This window comes from Oratosquilla oratoria, chromosome 7, assembly GCF_046742065.1.
Source record: "Oratosquilla oratoria isolate Oo_2021 chromosome 7, ASM4674206v1, whole genome shotgun sequence".
NCBI classification, from domain to species: Eukaryota; Metazoa; Arthropoda; class Malacostraca; order Stomatopoda; family Squillidae; genus Oratosquilla; species Oratosquilla oratoria.
Window position 1 is genome coordinate 48,724,033 of NC_134783.1, and position 10,000 is coordinate 48,734,032.

Below are 10,000 nucleotides of genomic sequence, written 5' to 3' on the forward strand. Positions count from 1 at the left end.
GTGTGGTTTTGTCCTTAAGGATAGAAACGCTGGATAGTGCTGGCCAGGTGTTAATGTTCTATGTACAAGGACTTTCGTGGTCATCGAAAAACAACTATTTTGATTTAAGTTATTTATCTAACTTTACCTATTTATTTATTTTGTTATTTCATTTATTATTATTCATATTACTATAATTTTTATTTATTTTTTTATTCATTTCTTTATCATTATTATTTTTTTTCTTTTTTTTATTTGTCTATTTTTTTTTTTTATTCTTTTATTTTTTCATCTGACCTAGTTATGGACCAAAAGGTCTCCTGTCGGCACGCTCCGCCTTAGTAATCCTTTGTAAAAAATATATGGTACACAAGGGTTTGATTCATCCATAGTGTCACTTATTTTATTCTGGTTGTCGTCAGGCGATTTTATTCATCTCCGTGGTACGCCTCGGTGACCAAAGGAAATGAAAAAAGTAAAAATAGAAAATATTATTATTATACAGAATTAACCAAATGTATGAAAACGAGGATATAAATTGCATAAGAAAATAGATAAGAATAGGTATTTTGAATATTAAGAACAATTGTTACAGAAAACTATCAAATACACGAAGACGAAGAAATACATTGCATAAAAGAAATTAGCTAAAAATAATTAATATAAAAAAAAGAAATTAATAGAAATCTAACCTACCTCTTCATTGTGTATCGTAGACCCGAGTTGTGTATCCATTGTTATTGTTATTGTCGTTATTGTCATTGAATTTGTCATATAATGGCTAACTCTCTTCACCCGTCCACACACTTCTCTCTCCCCCTCCTCCTCCTCCTCCTCCTCCTCCTCCTCCTCTTCTTCCTCCTCCTCCTCCTCCTCCTCCTCCTTCTCCTCCTCCTCCTCCTCCTCCTTCTCCTCCTCCTCCTCCTCCTCCTCCTCCTCCTCCTCCTCCTTCTCCTCCTCCTCCTCCTCCTCCTCCTCCTCCTCCTCCTCCTCCTCCTCCTCCTTCTCCTCCTCCTCCTCCTCCTCCTCCTCTTCTTCCTCCTACTCCTACTCCTCCTCCTCCTCCTACTCCTCCTCCTCCTCCTCCTCCTCCTCCTCCTCCTCCTCCTCCTCCTCCTCCTCCTACAACCCTCTACCTCCTAATCCTAATCCTATTCTTCTTCCTCCTCTTCCTCCTCCTCCCTTCTCTTTCTCCATCTCCAACCCTTACCAACACCTGCCCTTCTTCTCTATTTCTTCCTCCTTCTCTTTCCTTTTCTCCTGTTCCTCTTCCTTGTTCTCTTCATCGTCCCTTCTCCTCCTCCATCCCCTCCTACTCCTCCTTATCCATCCTTTTCTCTACCTCTACTCCTCCTCTTCCTTTTACCCCTCCTCCTCCTCCTCCTCCTCCTCCTCCTCCATTCATTTCTCTCCTTCTCTTCATCGTCTTTATCCTTCTCCTCCTCCTCATCCTACTGCTGCTGCTGTGGTCGAGTAGAAGATGGAGATCTGCAGTGGCGAGGACGAGGTGGACGAAGGGACCTCGGAGGAGCACGCGGCGGAGTCAAGGGCCTCCAGGCGGAAGTGGAGGTCTGCCTCAGTCGTCCCCAGAACCTTCCGGACTTCTTCGGCCAAATGAGTCGATATCCTTTTTTTTTTTTTTTTTTCTCCTCATTTCCTTTGTTTGTTTGCAGAAGCTTCCGAGCTTCTTCGGCCAAATGAGTCGACATGCCTTTTTTTTTTTTTTTTTTTTCCTCATTTCATTTTGTTTTTTTGTTTACTTGTTTATTCATTTGGTTGTTTATGTGGATGTGAATTTGTTTATTTGTTTTTTATGTATTTATTTACTTTTTCATTTTTTGTTTTGTTTTGTTCATTTATCTATTTCTTTGTCTGTTTACTTGTTTATTTAATAATCTACTTATTTAGTCATTTATTTTTCTACGTATTTATTTATCTATTTATCTATTCATATGTTATGTATATATTAATTTATTTATCTATAGATTCATTTATTGATCTGTTTATTCATTTATGCGTTTATTTATATATACTATATATCTATTGTGGCCTTTATATGAATTAGAATGTCTTTATTTTCTTTCTGTATTTTTCTGGCTAAGGTAATACGACACAAATCGTCCACGAGTAGTTAATCACAGAGTGTAAGTCTTGTAAATATTTGGAGCATCTTAGACTTTACTACGAAAAAAGAAAAAGGTCACAAAATCCTTGCACATTTTTTATCAAATGTCTTGAATTAATCTATGATTCCCGCGATGTAACTGCAGCATTCATTGCATTGTTTTATTTTATGCATTTGATGTATTTATTTGATGTATATCCTATTCAGGGAAATAGATTATGTACTGAAATTTATATCGTACTGAAATATATCAAATGTGTTGGAAATGAACTATAGCAGAAACCACAATGTAGATAAAGATTCATGGTCACGACAATACCTAAAAGTACATTTAGCTCGGTGCAATTATCGTCCAACGATGATCGTTCACGGCTCAACGATGATCGTCAAACGATTGTCTAGAGCACTAATTTTTTTTTTTTTTTTTTTTTTTTTTAATAATAGGGATGTTTTGTTTCGAGCTGCAAAGTAACAAAACTGATCATTTTAACTGAACGTATCAACGCGCTTACACCATATAGGATACCAGGTAGTAGGATGCGCGTCACACGCCATTGGCTGTGCTAGGAGGCTAATAATTATTAGCACTGAGCAAATTGTACTTTAAGAGCAAAAATAAACAGATATATCGAATTATTTATTCGTTGATCTATTCATCTACAGTAGACCCTCGATATAACGAACGATATGGGAACAGGGGTCTGTCGTTATATCCTAAGATCCGTTATAACCGAGGGTCCCTCGCTATAACGGATTTTTATCCGTTATAGCGAGGGTTTGTCCGTTATATATGGTATATCAAGACCCGTTATATCGATGGTTTACTGTATTTATTTATGTGGATGTCTATTCATGTACTTGTTTATTTTTGTATATTTAGACTGCACCATTCGATTACATTAGTAACCTAAGAAAATAATGCAAATTACGAAATACAATAGGGATGTTCAGAAATGTATTATAGAGAGTTGGTGCTCTGTGTTCGTACACGATCAAGTATAGGTATTATTTTTGTACGAGCTCGGTTATGTATTTTTACTTGTTTGTGTAAGCGAAATGAAAATGAAAAGGACCCATATAAAAACAGCCACACAGACACGTGTACACACACACACATACATACACACACACATACACACACACACACACACATACACACACACACACATACACACAAGAAAAAAAATGATGCTCAAAGATACAAAGACGGGTCATACTAGGTAAACACACACACACACACACACACACACACACACACACACACACACACACACACACACACACACACACACACACACACACACACACACACACTTGCTGGTGTAGTGGTACCGCACTGGACCTCTAATTCAGCTATCTATGGTTCGATCCCTGCCCAGGGCTGAAAAGCATCACAACACTGCAAGCCGGTACCCCAGTTCTGGTGGGCAAGGAGTTCTACGTGTATGTGTGTGTGTAAAGACACAACATTGCACCATGTATGATTTCTGGGCTCTCATCCGAAAGGGTAATAGCTGTCGATCACGAGTCCAGCACATGATAGAGGATAATGATGAATTACGCTGACATGCACATTCTACACTTTTGGACTTCAGGTAATAACATAACCTTGAACCCCAATAGAACCTTGAAAGTCATGAATGTTCCACTTAGTAACCTCACTGGAAAAAGAAGAAGAAGAAAAAAAAAACGTACGCAAGGCCTGCCCATGTACAAGAAGGAAAGACTTGCGTGTGACGTCATACTGTCTCATCATGGTCTGAAATCACGAAGTCTGAAGGCCTCGTGTCCTCATATGGATTCCAGCGACTTAGATCTCCTGCTAGGTCATCTCAGGTCATTTGGGGTCAGTTGAGCTGAGAAACGACGTCGGCTATTTATTCATATCTCCTGCTAGGTCATCTCAGGCTATTGGGGGTCAGTTGAGCTGAGAAACAACGTCGGCTATTTACTTATATCTCCTGCTAGGTCACCTCAGGTCATTTGAGGTCACTCAGCTTAGCTCAGAGACGACGTCGGCTATTTACTTGTATCTCCTGCTAGGTCATCTCAAGTCATTTGGGGTCAGTTAAGCTGAGAAACGACGTCGGCTATTTACTTGTATCTCCTGGTAGGTCACCTCAGGTCATTTGGGGTCACTCAGCTAAGCTCAGAAACGACGTCGGCTATTTACTAGACTCCCCAAGGGGGGGGGCGGTGGAGCGCGAAAAGGGTCTGTCAGATTAAACATTAAATCCCCGAGTAGGTACCAATATTCCGTCATCAGTCTCATCTCTGGAGTCATAATACGCCTCATAAGCTCTTAAATGTACCTGAATGAATTTATATATATATATATATATATATATATATATTTATATATATATATATATATATATATATATATATATATATATATGTGTGTGTGTGTGTGTGTGTGTGTGTGTGTGTGTGTGTGTGTGTGTGTGTGTGTGTGTGTGTGTGTATGTGTGTGTGTGTGTGCGTGTGTGTGTGTGTACGTGTGTGTGTATTTTGCTTCTCTACTATGTGTTACATGTTTATCACACCATTATTGGGGTTCACTTTACGTGTAACTCGTATGCTTACTTGGTAATCTGTAGTAACTCAAGCATTTGCGAGGCATGTCTAAACCTGTGTACTGGAGGGCCTTCGTCAATGAAATATAAACTAGTGGATTCGGATATTGACCGATATATTGTTATATGGGGTATTACTAGTCATCACACACACAAACACACAAGCACACACACACACACACACACACACACACACACACACACACACACACACACACACACACACACACACACACACACACACACACACACACACACATTTTATATATATATATATATATATATATACAATATGCGAATATATCATAAAAACACGTGATTCACAAAATGTGTGATAAAACCACTTGGAAAATAAAATGAAAGGTGACCAAACGTTTTCGTCTATTTAAGACATTTTCAAAGGTACAGAGTAAGGTAGCAGTGACATTATATATATATAAAAAAAAGAAACACTAGGGGGGGAATTAGGACAGGTCCATTATGACCTCACTCTCTCCGCACCACCGGACGTTTGACCCGGCTACTGTCAACAATTTTATATGTTACAAAGTTATCTAATTTATACATTCCCATACTCATATTCATGTTCTCAAATGAAGTTTTTATATAACATGATTCTATGACATTTCTCTCCTTAATGTCCTTACTTAAGACAATTTTCTTTGTGTTGTCCCAGTCAATGCAATGATTAAAATCCCTTAAATGCAAAAACAAACCACTTGAAACTTGCCCTGTTCTGATGTTATATTTATGTTGATTTATTCTCAATTTTCCTTGCCTGTTTGTCCAATATAATTAAAGTTACAATTTTTGCAAGGGATACTATAAACACAGCCTTCATTACACGCAGGTGAATTTTTAATCAAACTGTTTTTAACAGTGTTGTTATTTTTAAAGACAACTTGGACACCAAATTTATTAAAAGTACGAGTTAAACTAACACAATTGAGATGAAAAGGGAGAGTTAAAATATTATTAAAACTGAATTGCTAATTATGAGTAAGACTATAAAAAAAAATTCTTTGTTGTGTTTTGAGCTACGTCAAGTGTTTTGGATATTTTGATTAATTACCAATGTCATAAATGGTTTCAATTTCGTGGTTTAAAAATTCTGGGCAACAAACTCTAAAGGCCCTTAGAAACATTGAGGTGAATACTGATACTTTAGTCTTAAGGTGGTGATAAGAATAATAATGAATATATGAAAGGACATTGGTTGGTTTCCTGTAAACATCTAATTTAAACTTATTACCAAATCTATAAATCTATAATTCCCCCCTAGTGTGCTTTTGTATATATAATGTCACTGCTACCTTACTCTGTACCTTTGAAAATGTCTTAAATAGACGAAAACGTTCGGTCACCTTTAATTTTATTTCCCAAGTGGTTATATTACACACACACACACACACACACACACACACACACACACACACACACACACACACACACACACACACACACATATATATATATATATACGTACATACATACATACATACATACATACATACATGCATACATACATACATACATGCATACCTACATACATACATACATACATACATACATACATACATACATACATACATACATACATACATACATACATACATACATGCATACATACATACATACATACACACTATATTTACATTTATTCATGCATTGTTCACCCTCAATCACCACCACCTTCATTACCAAAAACTGTCATCACCAACACCTTCACTAAATCTGCCACCACCGTTACTACATCTAGCACCACCACCGATACTGACTTTACAACCACTGACATTATCAACACCACCACCAGCATCTCCAAGACCACCACTACCTCCAACACCACTCCCACCTTTGTACACGTAAGACTCCCGGAACTCCCGTAGTTGAGAACTAACACTCCCCTATGTTTACAACACACTCCACCAACCTAAGCAATACCCAACACCTTACTCCATATTGCCATTATGATCTACGATCTAAAAGCGTTATCAGACTGGGCTATTTTTCCTCCAGCATATCAAGTGAATCTCTGTGTAAATTGTTGAGAAAACGAAATTGTTTGACGTAGTGATTTGACGGCGGAAAAGATTCTGGAGATGAGCAGTAACGCCGATAAATTGGAGGGCGGAGGAAAAATAGCCCAGTATGATAACGCCTTAAGTGCGGCATTTTCATCAAATGTAGAAGCGCTAGTGAAGTGACGAAATGCAATACCACATTCCTTCGCTAATCGTGTATGTATATATATATATATATATATATATATATATATATATATATATATATATATATATATATATATATATATATATATGCAAGTAACCACTAGGGAAATGAGAACTTAGTAACCCAACGTTTTCGTTTATTCTAAGCATTTTCCTAGCGGTTACTTGCATATTCTCTGAATCACGTGTTGTTTGTGATTTCTTTGCATATATATATATATATATATATATATATATACACATATATATATACATATGTATATATATATATATATATATATGCATATATATATGTATATGCATATATATATACATATATATGTGTAAATATATGTATGTATATGTATATATATATATATATATATATATGTGTGTGTGTGTGTGTGTGTGTATAATATATATATATATATATATATATATATATATACATATATATATATATATATATTGTTCCACTTAGTGGAACTAGAATACATTCACTCATAAATTGATCACCCTAGTCATAGGATAGTAAATCTATAAACTACCTAAAATACAGGCTTTTATATCAAGTTTTATTTAATCAAGATGACTATCATTAGACAATAAGTCAATATCTATATTTATTAGAGTAGTTTATTAGGTGAATTCTATATGTGTAATTATTCACTGTAAGTAATATTCTTGTAGAGAAATATTATTCTAATCTAAGATACTATAGTACCAATCATCGTTTGTATTATTATGTCTCATATATAGTAGTACATATTATAAATGGTCGACTCGTTGTGTTCAGAACTAAACAGATGATTGTCTATAGATGACACGAGAATAATTAAATGCTTTAAACAGCATTCAATCTGAGGAAAAGAACACAGGGAAGAATTCTTGTTCTTTTCGTCTATACATTTGGACAGTTGTAAACATTCTGTACGAAGAAAGATTGAATAAAAATTGGTAATTTGTGTATTCTATCAATGGATTATCCTCGCTTGTTAGAAGAAATATTGTGTATATGTGTGGTTTCCCAGAGCTGGGCGCGTTCATCGGTGCGTTCCTAAATGCGTTCCTCGGTGAGTTCTACTTTAGTTTGGCCGCGGTTAGTGCTTCCAAACTATTAAAGCAATATTGGTGCCAGTATAGTTTGTGGCTTACCTTTTGGATGTGGGCTACGAAACTTTTCTTTGGTACAGTACACGGCCTACCGGACTTTCATTTCGGTATGAACCTGTCTCTCAAGGTTTAATAGTTTGGGAGCGCTAACCGCGGCCAAACTAAAGCGGTACGCGACCGAGGAACACACATAGGAACGCACCGAGGAACGCGCCCAGCTCTGTGGTTTACCAAGGGTCAATGAATGGAACAGACTTAGTAACCATGTAGTGAGCGCTGAAACTATTGGTTGCTTTAAGAAAAGATTAGATAAGTTTATGGATAAGAATGATTGATGGTAATGGAGATGGCACTGCCTAATGTAGGCCTTATGGTCTCTTGCAGTCTCACCCATTCTTACCGTTCTCATGTTTGGTAAATTAAGACAAAAATAACGCCATCGCTATGTTAACTTTACGCCATATTTGATCAATATCTCTGTTAATATGATAGTATTTTGAAAAATCCTAACCAAAACATATTTTTTCATCACTCAAAAAAAAAGCGATATTTGCGATATAATTTTGCTGATTTAACTTCTTTTTAGATATAAAGAAATATCTAATTATTTTGAGGACAGAAAAAAATGTCAATCCATATCTCACGCTGTCATGGGTACATGTTACCCACTAGCATTATACACTGAACACTGTGGCCACTAACAGAAGGCTTAGTGACAAGAGTAGTTAATGTGAAATGAAATCCAAATAGAATGATTGTGTGTATTTGTGTGTGGGTTAGACAGAGTCGGTATATATGTGTGTGTTAGTGTGTGTGCGGTATATGTGTGTGTGTGTGTTTGTGTGTGCGTGTTTATGTATATACATGTGTGTACGTGTGGGAAAGGTGGGGAGGCATGTGAGGATGTACTTTAGTATGCGTATACGATATATATATGTATGTATGTATGTATGTATGTATGTATGTATGTATGTATATATGTATGTATGTATGTAAGTATGTATTTTTGTATGTATATATATTATATATATATATATATATACACATATATATACATATATATACATATGTATATATATATATATATATATATGCATATATATACATATGTACATATATATACATATATATGTATATATATATATATATATATATATATGTGTGTGTGTGTGTGTGTGTATGTGTATACATATATATATATATATATATATATATATATATATATATATACATATATATACATATATATATATATATTGTTCCACTTAGTGGAACTAGAATACATTCACTCATAAATTGATCACCCTAGTCATAGGATAGTAAATCTATAAACTACCTAAAATACAGACTTTTATATCAAGTTTTATTTAATCAAGATGACTATCATTAGACAATAAGTCAATATCTATATTTATTAGAGTAGTTTATTTGGTGAATTCTATATGTGTAATTATGCACTGTAAGTAATATTCTTGTAGAGAAATATTATTCTAATCTAAGATACTATAGTACCAATCATCGTTTGTATTATTATGTCTCATATATAGTAGTACATATTATAAATGGTCGACTCGTTGTGTTCAGAACTAAACAGATGATTGTCTATAGATGACACGAGAATAATTAAATGCTTTAAACAGCATTCAATCTGAGGAAAAGAACACAGGGAAGAATTCTTGTTCTTTTCGTCTATACATTTGGACAGTTGTAAACATTCTGTACGAAGAAAGATTGAATAAAAATTGGTAATTTGTGTATTCTATCAATGGATTATCCTCGCTTGTTAGAAGAAATATTGTGTATATGTGTGTTTTCCCAGAGCTGGGCGCGTTCCTCGGTGCATTCCTCGGTGCGTTCCTCGGTGCGTTCCTCGGTGCGTTCCTCGGTGGGTTCCGCTTTATTTTGGCCGCAGTTAGTGCTCCCAAACTATTAAAGCAATATAGGTGCCGGTATAGTATGTGGCATACCTTTTGGATGTGGCCTATGAAAGTTTTCTTTGG

The 10,000-nt window shown here is 35.6% G+C and overlaps 1 protein-coding gene across 1 annotated transcript in view; it reads left to right on the forward strand.

Annotated features, from left to right (window-relative positions):
- LOC143026802 (transient receptor potential cation channel subfamily A member 1-like) overlaps nucleotides 1-6,884 on the forward strand; it is a 106,519-nt gene extending 99,635 nt beyond the window's left edge. Inside the window, exon 26 of the mRNA XM_076187578.1 lies at nucleotides 6,752-6,884. Within this exon, the coding sequence (XP_076043693.1) occupies nucleotides 6,752-6,884 (133 nt within the window). The remainder of the gene's footprint in view (nucleotides 1-6,751) is intronic.
- The last annotated feature ends 3,116 nt before the right edge of the window (nucleotides 6,885-10,000 follow it).